Source organism: Saccopteryx leptura, chromosome 3 (assembly GCF_036850995.1).
Source record: "Saccopteryx leptura isolate mSacLep1 chromosome 3, mSacLep1_pri_phased_curated, whole genome shotgun sequence".
Taxonomy (NCBI): Eukaryota; Metazoa; Chordata; class Mammalia; order Chiroptera; family Emballonuridae; genus Saccopteryx; species Saccopteryx leptura.
In genome coordinates this window covers 114,521,368-114,536,395 of record NC_089505.1, presented here as the reverse complement: position 1 = coordinate 114,536,395, position 15,028 = coordinate 114,521,368, and the positions used below count along the sequence as shown (strand labels likewise).

Sequence of the window (15,028 nt, the reverse complement as noted above, 5' to 3'; positions counted from 1 at the left end):
GTTTTCAACATTCTTACATCTCTGTACAAGAAATAACAGGTAAAAAGTACACAAGTTTGGTATTAATTTTATTCTATTTTCTGTATAACTTTTAAGTACATAAAGGTTTATTTCTACAGGCCTCAGGAAATGGGTAGAAGTCACAGGACAATCTCTCTTCCCACCAAAAGTTGCATATTTTGGTATGTGTTTGTCCTAGCGGGAAAAACTGAAATTTACATTAGCAATGCTGTGCAAGATTCTTACATAAGACCTAAAACCAGCCAGCAGTGGAGATTTTAGTCCTTTGTTCAGGTGCCTGGACAGAGGCCAAAAGCTGTTGAGCATGACAGGGCGAAGGAGACAGTGAAGGTGGATGACAGGCACCTAGCATGGAAAGAGGAAGGAATGCCAGATTCCTTGGAATGGTGTGATTTTCCTTTTTCTTTTTAAGTCATCTCTGTAGGAAGGAGCTGGGCAGGGATCCCAGAAAAAGAAAGGATCCAAGACTCCTTAACCTGGCTGGGTGCAGGGCACTTCCCCAGCACAGGTCCCACAAATGAACCTACCATCTCAGGCGCTGGTGGAGCCAGGATGGAATGCAGAATAAAAGGAATAATGACAGGAAACAATTTTGCTTGGGATACTAGATGGTCAAGCTTCAGCCTTTGGTCCCGTGCAACCCCTGTCTCACTTGTCAAAAGTGAAAAATTAGTCTGGTTAGAAGAACCAGCTGGAATCACACCAGCTTCTGCTACCTTCATGCTCATTGTTAGGAAAAGATTAACTTGTGTGAACACTCTGAGCTGTTAATTCCTGGGTATAGCTTTATTCTTCCCCAAAGACTGTTGGTGGAATAATCCCAAAGGCTGAAAGCTAAAACACACCAGTCCTGGTCTGCGGTTCCGTAAGGACGGACTGGCCGTGTGGTTGAGCTGATATGGAAAAGCTGTGCCTTCCTGCAGAAGATCAACTGACCTGCTCTCCCACCCCATCTCAGCCTGAGGTATATTTCAGTGAAGGCAGGTAGCTGTGCCTCTCAAAGCAGAGAAGCAGTTTAAGAGCAGAAAGGTAGAGGAAATCTAGAAAAAAACCGTCTTGATACAGATTTATCCCATGGTGTGAGGGAGAGGGCAAAGAACCCAGTGGCACTTCGCTTATCCGGCAATTTCTGTCACTGTGGTGACCAACTTCTTCCCATTCCATAGGGTCTTGAACTGTTCAGGGACAGGGAACTCATTCTGCAAATAAAGAAACAACAGGTTTAAATCTGAGCCAAAAAATAAGCTGGGATTCAGCTTGACACTTTTCTTCCAGTGCCTGCTTCTACTAAGCTCTGAGAGCAGGCAGGATGTAGTGACAGCAACAACCCACCTGAAAAACCGGCAGTGCTACATCTACTTCCAGCTCCCCTACCACCCACACAGGAGCACTGCAGTGTAGGAAGAATAAAGGCTCCAAAGCCAGGTGTAGGACTGAATCTGTTCCTTACTGTTCACTGACCACTGACCCTTGGACTGTTAAGCCCATGAGGTGTAGATGAGAATGTGTATAGCTCCGTGGCACCAATCAACAGTGTGCTGTGACTCAATCCCTTCAACCTAAGAAAAGCAGACACCACCTTGTATGGAGCGCTGCTTCGCGGGGACTACCTCATGCTTCGATGGGTTTGAGCCACTCAGTGCAGAATGCCCATCAACTAGATTTGTCTAATGTAAGATGTTTTCAGTCCCTTCTGTTTTTAGATCATACTAATAAAAGCCAAAGAAACTTACAAAATCACCGCCTTCTGTAGGAATGAGGACATTCATCTCAGAAGATTTGGCACTGACTATCTCACAGTCGAGGGAATTCTTGCTCAGGTAAACATGGCAGCCATCTGTTTTGTTGATGGAAATGGTTGGCACTTTACCCATTACCTACAGAGAACACCAAGAACACTAAGTGCCTGCAGCTGGGAGAACAACAGTAATTTATAGGAAAAGCTTTCACTGGTTCACATGATGCAGCAGCTACATAAAAAGCTCACAGGTGCACAAGATATTGGATACTAAGGGCAGGCTGGGATGGGTGCTGGAAAGAGCTCTCTCTAAGAGCCAACTCCTCTCTGACCACATCCAAAGCAGCTCAGCTTACAGACTTTGTAGAATCAGATTCCCACCACAGCAACATCTGTGGGTCGGCTGTCTCTTTCAATTAATTCCTCAGGGACCCAAGGAAGGAGCCAAAATATCAAGTTACCTGAACTTTGACATCCCTACTATTGATTATCTCCACAATGCCCACCACGTCATCAAACACCAGACCAAGTTTCTTACAGTTATCTAGGAGAAGAAAGGGAGCAGGTCAACAGTATAACTTTAATATATTTAAGAATCTTACAAACAGGACAGGTATGGCTCCAGCCCTCAGCAGGATATGAACTCACCTACTGTAATGGAGTTAATTTTGCCCTTGATTTGCAATGTCGTGTTGACACACTTGTATATATAAGCCACCTGTTTCAGCTCTGTGTCATCAATCACCAGGTTGGAAACATTCTCCTGATTTTCCTGTTAAAGAGACACCCATTTCAGCAATCTCACCACTAAGCACATGCCAAACATGCTATCCCAAACTTTCCTTCTTGCAATCTAAGCCAGAACCCTGCGTGCATCTATCTGGCTGTGCTCCGTGAAGCCCCATCCACTCCTGTTCCTCCAGTCCCGGCATTATTAACTCACCACTCTCCACTTCTTGCCCTCCAGTTCAAGTACAGCAGGGTCCTTCTTTGTAGCTGGTTTAGGGGATGGGTTGACTCCTGGTTTAGGTGCAGAGAATGGTTTGGGGCCACTTCGTACTGGGCCACTCTGAGCCTTCAGGGCAGGGTTCTTGTGAGTCTTCATGTCATCAGATACATGTTTCAGGGCTATAAGAACAACAAGGCTGTCTTGTTTCCGTCTTTCATATCAGGGCTTTGGGCTGACACAACAACCAACTTCTGCTCTCAGAAGTTAGACTGAGCCTTAAAAAATTCAAAGCCAAAAACTAGAGCCTTTGAGATGTTCTCTCAAGCAATTTTATTTATTTATTTATTTATTATTTATTTATTTTTGTATTTTTCTGATGTTGGAAATGGGGAGGCAGTCAGACAGACTCCCGCATGCACCCGACCGGGATCCACCCGGCATGCCCACTAGGGGGTGATGCTCTGCCCCTCTGGGGCGTCGCTCTGTTGCAACCAGAGCCATTCTAGCGCCTGAGGCAGAGGCCACAGAGCCATCCTCAGCGCCAGGGCCAACTTGACTCCAATGGAGCCTTGGCTACGGGAGGGGAAGAGAGAGACAGAGAGCAAGGAGAGGGGGAGGGGTGGAGAAGCAGATGGGCGCTTCTCCTGTGCCCTGGCCAGGAATCGAACCCAAGACTCCTGCACGCCAGGCCAACGCTCTACCACTGAGCCAACCGGCCAGGGCCTCAAGCAATTTTATGGGTAAAATAGAAGAAAAAGTTTATTACACTCGCGAGCGGGCTCAAGGCAAGGAGGTAGCCAAGAGCCTCAAGCAATTTTAAAGAAGCACTTTTATCATTTCTCTTCTGCCCCAGGTTAACTTATATAAGTTCCATTCAAAAAAATAAAACATGGCATATGTGTATGTATGGGGGGGATGAGTATTAAATGTACAGGAAAAGATCTAGAAAGACACATACCAAATATATACTCAAAAAATATGTATGTAGTTTTTAAAGCAACAGAGGAAGAAAAAATAGTATGTAATAGTAAAGTTTCTAAGAAAACAACAAAAAATGCTCACCTACAGCTAACCAACTGCTCCCCCTCAAATCAGTGTTAGCACTTGAAACCCTCCTTCCAAATTTTTCAATTGATAGTTGTTTTTTATTTGGTGTAACTATACACAGTTAAATTTGGTTGTTAACCAGTTAACACTTTAATAAAAAGTTTTTCATGTTAATTTTTTTTGTTTATTGATTTTAGAGAGAAAGAGACAGGAACATCCATCTGTTCCTATTGTGCCCTGGTTTGGGGATTGAACCCGCAACCTCTGTGCTTTGGGATGATGCTCCAACCAACTGAGCTATCTGTCCAGGGCTCATGTTAATTAGTTTCTAAAAATTTCTTTTTTTTTAATTTAGGGAAAAGACTACATAATCACCGTCAGCAGGCTAACCCACTCCTTGCTCCTGAACATGGCCCAATCTTAGTAACCAATACTGAGTGGCGTTTTTAGCTCCATCACTCCCAATGGTGGTAGTTTAAATACTAGATTCTTCTTACACACTGCTTGGTTCACTGTAGAGAGATTTAATGGCTGCACAGTATTTCATCAAGAAGACATACTACAATTAACCATCTTCCTTACTGTTAAGATATTAGGTTGTTATATTATTTTTAGTTACTATAAATACTATAAAACTTGTTCTTTATTTTAGATATTTTTCTAGGTAGATCCCTAAAACAAGGCTGAATAATTTAGACTTCCACCTGCTGTCTACTTTTCGTATACCAACATTAGGTAACTCTTATGCAAATTTTCCAAGACTATTATATATCCTCTGAGGAAGTTAACCCCCAACACAATGACATCCCAAATAGACCATGTATTGACATGGAAAATCTCAGGAAAATTGCCAGCAGCCCTGGCTGGTTGGCTCAGCAGTACAGCATCAGCCCAATGTGTGGAAATCCTAGGTTTGATTCCCAGTCAGGGAACACAGGAGAAGTGACCATCTGCTTCTTCACGCACCCCTGCCCCCCACCCTCTTCCTCTCCCACAGCCATGGCTCAAATGGTTTGAGCAAGTTGGCCCAGGGCACTGAGGATGGCTCCATGACCTTGTCTAAGGCGCTAAAATAGCTCAGTTGCCAAGCAACAGAGCAGCAACCTCAGATGGGCAGAGCATCACCCGGTAGGGGGCTTGCTGGCTAGATCCTGCATGTGTTGAGGCACATGCAGGAGTCTGTCTCTGCCTCCCTGCCTCTCACCCTCTCATTTAATAAAAACAAAAAAATTTATTTAATTGCCAGCATCATGTCTTGGCTCAAAAGGTACTCTATATATGCCACTTAATATTAAATCACTTTTCCTAATAGGGCTTTCCCCAATGATAATCACCCCATTTCCATTTAAGACAACTTTGCTGTTCCTTTGGGCAACCTAAAGGAATGTAACATCGCAAATTAATTCACCCATACACAAACCAGAGTTCTGGTGTATCAACTGTCCAGTCTCTAGTTGGTAAGATCTGGCCCAAGCCACTTACTGTACCAAATCTTCTTGCCAAAGTACTCACCATGTGTGATGCTCTCCCCCTGATTAATCTGCGCAAACAGTGCTGTGCGTGAAGCAGAGTCATCTGACCCTGAACTGGTGGGCATTGGTGGGGGAGGTGGGCCTGGTGGGGGGGGAGGAGGACCTGATCCAGCAGAGGGTCCAGATGGCAATCCACTCAGTTCTTTTGCCACAGGCCCCTGGAACAACAAATGCAGACAACATAGTCATCCTCACTTCCCTCTGTACCATTTCCAGCTGGGTCCCACATATGTCCACTGTAGCCCTTGATGCAATTAATGCTCCTATCCAAAAAGGCTTGGCTTTATTCCTTCTCCCTCTTTCCCAAGGATCCAACTCAGCTCTTTTCAACCTTCAAATTTTCCCTTTAGCCTCTACCTAATTCCAGCTTTAAATTCATGCTTCTAAAAATCGACTTAAGTGTGTCACCAGTATCTCAGACTCAGCAAGTCCAAGACTGAGTCATCATCTGCCCACTCCCCACTTGTATAATCACCCCCTTGTCTCTATCTCAGTGAAAGACATTACCATCCAAGCTTGACTGTTCAATTTTCTTTGAGCCTTTCAACCCCCTCAATCTCTTTAAATCTTTCTTTTACTTTGATTCTATCTCCTGCAAATTCTTCTGTATGAGCCACTAGGACCATGAGCATTTCCACAGTTAGTCTGAGCATGCACCCTTATCCCTAATCTATAAACTGAGACTCTCTTAAGGACAAATCTGATCATTATCACTTTCTTGCTCAAATATCTATGATACTTATCGCCTATTTTACACTCAAAAACTTTCAACCTACCTGCCTTCTCTACCTTTTCTCGTAAATCTTTCTATCTCTCCTTAAAGCCAGAGATGAGCAATCTCTACATTTACTCTGGATTTACTCTGGTTAAGCTATGCTGTTTGCTAGTATCCCCATTTCTCCCACTTCTCACTGCCTTATACTTGCAAAAAGTCTCAGTTCAGAGTATACGGTACAATCCCAATGAGAATCACTCCTTTTTCTCATACTCTGTTGTGTATCTTTATTATAATATTTAGCTTGGTAACTCATATTGGGGTTTTATATCTATATTTTTAAGCTCAAGAGTGCTGGAATAATGTAATTTATTCATCTATCTCCCTATCCAGCCCAATCACTGTCCCTCACCATGTTTACTAAAATTGAAATGAATATTCCTTCTCTGATCCTTGCTTTCTTTAAGTCCCTTTCCCTTTCCTTCTCCCCTCCACTGAGAAGACTAGCATGCCTCGTGGATCTTGGTAGTGCCAAAGTCTACGAAACCTGTGGACCCTATCCTGGCTGGATAAACGAAAGGAGGGAGGAGTCACTGACCATTTTGCTCCAGGCCAGTCCAGTGGTATGAAACTCTTTAATGTAAGCCTGCAGCTCTGTCCATATACTCAAGTAAGTTTTGACCCAGTCCACATGCTTCTTATCCCTGGAAAAAGTAAAGAATTCATCACAGGCAGTCAGAGTACATTCCAGACCTCCCCCCGCCATTGTGAGCTCACATCCTCCTGCCCAGTGTTTCTCAGGCTATGCTCAATAGAAGGTTTTCTATCACCACTGAGTTTTCTCTTTTTCTTGAACCTATTCCCTAATAGACCAAAGTCCATCCAGATAAGAACTTCAGATTCTATCTCTTTTTCTTATAGCAGTATTTTCCAAAAAAATTTTTAATGTAGCAAAACTATTTGTTCATAATAGACCTTAGCAAAACCTAATATATAAAACTAATAAAAGCAGTCATTCTTTTTTTATTTATTCATTTTAGAGAGGAGAGGGAGAGACAGAGAGAGAGAGAGAGAGAGACAGAGAGAGAAGGGGGGAGGAGCTGGAAGCATCAACTTCCATATGTGCCTTGACCAGGCAAGCCCAGGGTTTCGAACCGGCGACCTCAGCATTTCCAGGTCGACGCTTTATCCACTGCGCCACCACAGGTCAGGCGAGTCATTCTTTTTTTTATGCATAAAACCGTAATGAAGATCTCTTGAGCATAACTGTAGAACTCTAGGACTCCCAAAAAACTCAACTGCTGTGTAGCACAGTGCCTTGTGTCAAAATATGCCCCCCCAAGAAAATTTCCCTTTAGGAGAAAATATTCAGCATTACATGATAGAAACAGCACTGCAGTTAGTTCAAGTCTCCTCTCTTACACCTGAGCTAAAAGACTTTATGGTTATTTAGCGTAAGACCTAATTTTCTCAACTTTACAATGAGGGATTATAATAAAAAACATATGATGTGTAATTCCAGGTTGCCAGGAGGATCAAGGAGGTGCCTGGTGTTCTGGGACATACTTCACGCACATGCAGCTTACTTCTTTCACAGAGTAGTTACTCAACAAATGTTAACTGATGATAAACAGAAGAAACGAAGGGTGGTTTGGGTAGCTATGCAGCTAAGTAATAGCTACCTAAAATCACTCCATACAGTGACTCCCCTTAATACCGGCACTGGCCAGATAGTCTTCCTCTCACTTTACTAACCACACAATAGAGCAATTTCCTAATAAATGTTACTGAAACTTTTGCCACTAGGCCAGTTAGAAATCCTCAACAAAGGAACAAAATCTCATCTAAACAGGCAAATTAAAAGGCATTATTAGGCCCTGGCCGGTTGGCTCAGTGGTAGAGCGTTGGCCTGGCGTGCAGAAGTCCCGGGTTCGATTCCCGGCCAGGGCACACAGGGGAAGCGCCCATCTGCTTCTCCACCCCTCCCCCTCTCCTTCCTCTCTGTCTCTCTCTTCCCCTCCCACAGCCGAGGCTCCATTGGAGCAAGGATGGCCTGGCGCTGGGGATGGCTCCTTGGCCTCTGCCCCAGGCGACAGAGCAACGCCCGGGAGGGGCAGAGCATCGCCCCCTGGTGGGCAGAGCGTTGCCCCCTGGTGGGCGTGCCAGGTGGATCCCGGTCAGGCGCATGCGGGAGTCTGTCTGACTGACTCTCCCTGTTTCCAGCTTCAGAGAAATAAAAAAAAAATAAATAAATAAAATAAAAGGCATTATTAGTCCATTTTATCTCTAGCAAAACCTCCTAAACATGGAAGGGTACACATTAGAAGACTGAAAGGGTGTCCACAAACCCTAGAGAAGCAGAAGTGGAAAGAGAAACACTTCCTGCTTGCAAATACATCTTCTATGAGCCAATATCTACCAAACTTCCCAGAAAGCAGCCCTGAGATAGGAGAACCAACAAAGCAGTCAAAGGCAGCCTTAAGCCCAAAGCAGTACTCCAGCAAGTGCCCTGCTCAGTTTGTCCTTTACCCCTTGAGGAACGGCTGGACTTACACATCTTTGTACTCCTTGAGGACTCGATTTGTATAAAACATGGCAGCATCATTCATTTCTTTCACATAAGGACCAGGCTTGGGAGCCTAGAGAAAGAGAAGATGTCAGTGACTCAGAGCCTCTCCAGTGCTATCTCCTTACCACCTCCTTACCTTTTTCATCCTATCCCTTCCCTCCCATGGAAGCTGCACTGCTCACCATAGCCACCCAACCCAGGGCCTGGATACTTTCGCTGACAGCTGACAGATGATTGAACAACTTGCTGCCTCGGTTCTTCTCCCGAAAGGTTATCACTTCTTGGATCTGCTCTGAGATGGGAGCCAACAAATCAGAAAGCTTATTCTAGGAAAAGATGCAAGAAAAGGTTCATGTTAGAGTCTTTCTATATAAGTTTTATACGTTGGTCAGCTCTGATCCTGAAGGCAAGCTTTTTTTTTTTTAAATTAAAAAAAAAAAATATTCATTTTAGAGAGGGGAGAGAGAGAGAGAGAGAAAGGGGGGGAGGAGCAGAAAGCATCAACTCCCATATGTGCCTTGATCAGACAAGTGCAGGGTTTCGAACTGGCGACCTCAGTGTTCCAGGTTGAGGCTTTATCCACTGTGCCACCACAGGTTAGGCAAGGCAAGAATTCTTTATGGACTACAATAATCATTCAAATAAACTTTGTAGTATTATGTAAAAAATAAATAGTCTTTGTATTCATCCCACACAAATTCATATGGCTAAAATTCTGCTTATCATTTCTCTCTCTCCTTAAAGAGTTCCATTCCCTCAGGTCAGATTTTGTGGTTCTTCATGATCAGGACCCATACTCTGGCTGTATCACAAAATTCTACCATTTGAGTCCCTTTTCTGTCCCACTAATAGGAAATACTAGTTCATTTCTTGGGCTTTTACTCAAGATGCCATCTCCTTTTTCAATCTATCCAAATGTTCCTCATGCTTCATAAGGAACAGTGCTCCAACTCCAGCCACACTGGCCTCCTACAGCATTTACTGTTGGCATAACTGATTTTGGCACTGTATCACACACCAGCACAAAATATTAATGAACACATGTGAATGTCTTTTTTCCTCATTAATTCTTTAAAGACAAGGGCTTTGTCTAAGACCTCTTTTATAATCCTTATGGCCTTCAACACATTGCCAGCCATCCAGCAGCTGCAGAGCAGAAGACTGCTGAATCAAATGCAGTTAGGGTGCTTGGCATCTGAGCAGGCAGTTTAGCAAAAAAGATGGACCTTGTGTTTCTATGTTTTGATCTTTTTTCCAAAGCTCAGTTTTCCTGAACATCTCAATTCTATGCTCTTAGTATGAAAGCAGTCTAAAGCAAGAGTCAGCAAACTTTTTGTAAAAAGCAAGACAATAAACACTTCAGGCTTTGCAGGCCATACGGTCTCTGTTGCAATTTCTTAACTCTGCCATTGTAGTGCATTAAGCAGCAACCGAAAACACATAAAAGAATGGACATGGCTGTGTTCCAAAAATTTCCTTTTACAAAATAGGTATAAAATAGATTTGGCCTACAGGATGTTGTCTACCAATCCCTAGCTTAAAGGAAGGCAAATATAATAGGTGTCTCAGCTGCCTGATTTGTTTTAGAGAAAAGATTTAAACAAAATTCTTTAGCCATTCAAAAAGTATCGATTTTGGAGAGAGAGAGAGAGAGAGAGAGAGAGAGAGAAAGGGTGGGGGTGGAGCGGGAAGCATCAATTAATAGTACATAGTTGCTTCTCTTATGTATCTTGACCAGGCAAGCCCAGGGTTGTACACCAGCAACCGCAGTGCTCCAGGTCGACACTCTATCCACAGGTCAGGCATCTTATTCTATTTTTTACATTACTAATGTATGCCAAGAGTCCAAAGGTTTTAGTTCTTTTTTTTGTTTTTTTGTATTTTTCCGAAGCCAGAAATGGGGAGGCAATCAGACAGACTCCTGCATGCACCCGACCGGGATCCACCCGGTACGCCCACCAGGGGGCGATGCTCTGCCCATCCAGGGTGTCGCTCTGTTGCAACCAGAGCCACTCTAGCGCCTGAGGCAGAGGCCACAGAGCCATCCCCAGCGCCCGGGCCAGTCTTGCTCCAATGGAGCCTCAGCTGCGGGAGGGGAAGAGAGAGACAGAGAGGAAGGAGAGGGGGAGGGGTGGAGAAGCAGATGGGCGCTTCTCCTGTGTGCCCTGGCCGGGAATCGAACCTGGGACTCCTGCATGCCAGGCCGACGCTCTACCACTGAACCAACCGGCCAGGGCCAAGAGTCCAAAGGTTTTAATACAGCATTAGCAGGAATTTTTTTACCCTTCTGCCCAGGAAAGCCAAATGCCAAAATAACAAAACTAAAATCTTTGGCTCCAAGAAAAATCTAAACTTTCTCTAATTCATTTTTTTTTTGTTTTGTTTTTTTTTGTTTTTGTTTTTTTTAGAAAGGAGAGAGAGAGACAGAGAGAGAGAAGGGGGGAGGAGCAGGAAGCATCAACTCCCATATGTGCCTTGACCAGGCAAGCCCAGGGTTTTGAACCGGCGACCTCAGCATTTCCAGGTCGACGCTTTGTCCACTGCGCCACCACAGGTCAGGCTCTAATTCATTTTGACACCTTGGCAGCATAAAATTTTGAGACAGAAGTAGAGCTAAAGGGGAGAAGCAGTACTTCAGAAGTTTTAGGATCTCCACAGCATTATTAGAGCCCACTTCACAGTGAAGCAAGAGGACCACTCTCTGTGACCCAAAGGGTTTAGGGGACAATATGATGAATTTAGACTTAACCAAGAGGCTAAAAAAAGGCTGTCTATTAAGAGAAGCAGCACGACTCTCTCTATGGAGCACACCCACGCCTTTCCCCACCCTCTTCCCCCAGGCACATTTTCCTTGCCTCTCTCTCTAAGCTCCAAGGGCCCTTATTTTGCCACTGTAACTTATTTCCTGAACCCATTTCTTCTGTAACTCACTTCTACCTCTATGACCTTTTATATAAGCTTTCTCTTAAAAAAAGAAAAAAGAGAAGCAACCAAGTCCCAGGCATAACTACAAACCTAAGTAAAATGACAGAAGAAAGGCTAGTAGAGCCCAATAAACACCCAATAGCACCTTCCCAGAATGGCACTTTAAATGACTCTACTTCTGGAAATTGGTGTGATCATATAGTACATGAGTCAGGTAGGTTTATTTTAGTATGTTGTGATAGCTCAGCAGAAACCTCTAAACCTCCCCTGAGCATCAAACCAAAACAAAACCAACTAGTAGTGAACTTACACCTGCTGGCTGCTGGCACTGTGAGGCTGTAACCAAGAGAGCTCGCTCCAACTTCAGACCTGTATGGACCATCTCCGCCTGCCGGAAAGGAAAAGAATCAGCTATCGATGACACATTACAACGGGAGAGGTCCTGATAAGAAAAACCTGAAACCTCCACATCCATGTACTTTGGTAGCAACCCAGGCACCTCACATTGCTCTCCTCAGGTATTCCAGATTCTAGGGACTGATAGTAGAGTTACATGTACCACGATTCCTGTTGAAACTCATCAGGGATGCATATCCAGGAAATTACGATAATCAGGGCTACCCTTAGATGAAATCAAGTTAGAAACTGCACAATACAGTGTGCTAGGAAGTTAACTGAAAAAACAAACAAACAAAAAAACACCTCTTTTCTCAAAAAGCAGAGGTAGGAATAAAAGCAAAGCCCTAAATTTATCCCTAAAATGCTCAAGGTATTTACACCTTTAAGTTGAAACCATTTCTCAAACTGGATCATGATCCGTTCATAGGTAATTAATCAGATCAACTTAGTGAGTCATAACCAGTACTTTATTAAATGAAATAGAACAAAATAAAACAGTAAGTGTAGTACATCAGCTTGAAATTATTTCCCAAAGAAAAAATTTTTTAAAGTTCAGAACAGGCCCTGGCTAGTTGGCTCCAATGGTAGAGCATCAACCTGGCATGTGGAAGTCCCAGGTTCAATTCCTGGTCAGGGCACACAGGAGAGGTAACCATCGGTTTCTCCACCCTTACCCTCCCTCTTCTTTCTTCTCCTCCCACAGCCATGGCTCAATTGGTTCAAGTTCACTGGCCCAGAGCACTGAGGATGGCTCCATGGAGCCTCCCCTCAGGCACTAAAAATATCTTGGTTGTGAGCACAGCCCTAGATGGGCAGAGCATCAGCCCCAGACAAGGGTCACCATGCGGATCCCAGTCAGGGTACATGTGCGAGTCTGCCTATCTTCTTTCCTCTCACTTAAAAAATAAGTGCTGTACAAGTAGTGTAAATATTATTTTGTGAAACATATTTGTTACAAATATGTATTTTTTTTTTTTTCTGAAGCTGGAAATGGGGAGAGACAGTCAGACTCCCCGCATGCGCCCAACCGGGATCCACCCGGCACGCCCACCAGGGGGTGACACTCTGCCTACCAGGGGGCGATGCTCTGCCCCTCCGGGGCATCGCTCTGTTGTGACCAGAGCCACTCCAGCGCCTGGGGCAGAGTCCAAGGAGCCATCCCCAGCGCCCGGGCCATCTTTGCTCCAATGGAGCCTCGCTGCGGGAGGGGAAGAAAGAGACAGAGAGGAAGGAGAGGGGTAGGGGTGGAGAAGCAGATGGGCGCTTCTCCTGTGTGCCCTGGTCGGGAATTGAACCCGGGACTTCTGCACGCCAGGCCGACGCTCTACCACTGAGCCAACCGGCCAGGGCAAATATGTATTTTCTTATTCAGAGTCATGGTCAAAAAGAATTTAAGAATCATGGGACTATATATAGCACAATTAAAATATAAAAACTTAAATAAGATAACCTATTTCTTCTAGATTTCATTTTTAAAATATATATAAAAGTGATACACATTTAAAAATTTTTTCAAATGTTACAGAGTGCATAACAGTAAAAATACAAGCCCCCAACACCCCTATGTAAGTCCTAGTCCCACTCTGTAGAGTTAACACCACTGCCAACAGATGGTAAGTACATAAAAGGCTCAAAATAGATGTTCCAAAGATCAAGCAGCCAGTCCTACTGAAGGGTCAGTACGATCTTAAACATGGTTACTGTTTACAATGAATCACTGAGGAGACTAGCTGGAAGATTATGGGTCCCAAAGAGAGAGACCAAATATATCTATGTGCGTGGGGGGGGGGGGGTGACGATGTAGGTGGCAGCACATGAAGGGAGGTGGGTGGCGAGGCATCTGTCATTGCCTACTTCATATTCTTGCTGTGGGATAAGTGTGAAAATAACTCACATTAGCATAACCAAAAACTATCAAGCATAGTTTTATAACTGCTAAGTCATGATAATGGCTCTTTTGAATAAGCCACCCTAAGCTTGGTTATATAACATGTTGTGATGAGACTGGTAGCAGGTCTCACTACAAAGACGAAGCGAACATATTTTATGCACCAAGCAAGTTATCTGTATAAAATAAGCTTATACAGAGTAAGTGATAAAAGCAGGAGGTCTAAAAAAATTTAAGGAATGGTTCCAGTGCCTGGACTGAACTCCAAGCTGAACTTAGCCAGAAAAGAACCAGGAGACTTGCAAGGGGCTCTTAAAACAAGAATGAATAGGATTTGACGAAAGCCTTAAAAGAGGGAAAAAAGGGCAGAACATCCTTACATGTTTCTGCACATCTCCTCCAATCTCTTTACTGATCTTCAGGTACTCCGCCACAGGACCAGCAAGCAGTGAGTCGAATGCTTGCACATAGGGAACTGCTCCTGATGAAGACAGACACACCACAAATGTCATGCATCAAAAAACTGTTTGTTAAAAGGCACTTCCATATGCAAGTGTAGAGGCAAGGTTATACCATAAATAGAATACTAGAACATGAATCAGGAAACCTGGGATCCAAAACCAATACCAACACTAACTGGCTGTGTTACCTTGACTAAGTCATTTTTCCTCTGAGCTTAATTTTATGTATAAAATGAAAATAAACAAAATGACCCCTTAAAGTTCCTTTTGCCTCTAATATTCTATGAGTCAACTGGTGCACATGCAAACCGGCCAATTTTCCAAACATTTTGAGAAAGAAAATTTTAATATTACTTGTCATCTGTCTCACACTGGAGTCATTTTGCTAAAGAAAGAACAGGAAATAGCACACAAGCAGGAAGTTCTTGCATTAAAATAACTTAACCACAGGCCTCCCTGCACAAGTCACTTCCTCCCTTATCTGTTTACAGCAATATAAATTACAGGCAATGAACTTTCTAGATTAAGCATTTTGGAAAGTTAGCTCCAAAGGAGAGAATACACTGTGAGAGAAAAATTACAGGCCAAGACACTGAGTCTTCAAAGTAGTCGGCTGGGCAGTATGTATTACTGCTTACCTTGCGGAGTATTGCCTCCATACCCACAGTGCATGTCAGAGGCATGGGATACGGCCTCCAGGCGGCCCACAGCCCTCTCCAATCTTTCTACCAGATTTTGCATATCAGCCATAATGCACCACCTGCTAAAACAGATCAAATGTCAT

General features: G+C 43.8%; 1 protein-coding gene across 4 annotated transcripts in view; it reads right to left on the bottom strand.

Moving 5' to 3' along the window:
- Positions 1-51: 51 nt before the first annotated feature.
- Positions 52-15,028, bottom strand: part of CAP1 (cyclase associated actin cytoskeleton regulatory protein 1) — a 32,535-nt gene continuing 17,558 nt past the window's right edge. For 2 of the 4 annotated variants that reach the window (XM_066375974.1, XM_066375975.1), the window contains exons 2-13: positions 14,883-15,007; positions 14,164-14,264; positions 11,807-11,884; positions 8,754-8,897; positions 8,556-8,641; positions 6,601-6,706; positions 5,268-5,445; positions 2,703-2,887; positions 2,408-2,531; positions 2,221-2,303; positions 1,755-1,898; positions 52-1,220 (exon numbers count right to left, since the gene is read on the bottom strand). In XM_066375974.1, coding sequence (XP_066232071.1) covers positions 1,137-1,220; positions 1,755-1,898; positions 2,221-2,303; positions 2,408-2,531; positions 2,703-2,887; positions 5,268-5,445; positions 6,601-6,706; positions 8,556-8,641; positions 8,754-8,897; positions 11,807-11,884; positions 14,164-14,264; positions 14,883-14,994 — 1,425 coding nt within the window. In that variant the 5' untranslated portion in view covers positions 14,995-15,007 and the 3' untranslated portion in view covers positions 52-1,136. The remainder of the gene's footprint in view (positions 1,221-1,754; positions 1,899-2,220; positions 2,304-2,407; positions 2,532-2,702; positions 2,888-5,267; positions 5,446-6,600; positions 6,707-8,555; positions 8,642-8,753; positions 8,898-11,806; positions 11,885-14,163; positions 14,265-14,882; positions 15,008-15,028) is intronic. The other 2 variants (XM_066375973.1, XM_066375972.1) reach the window with 1 other exon arrangement.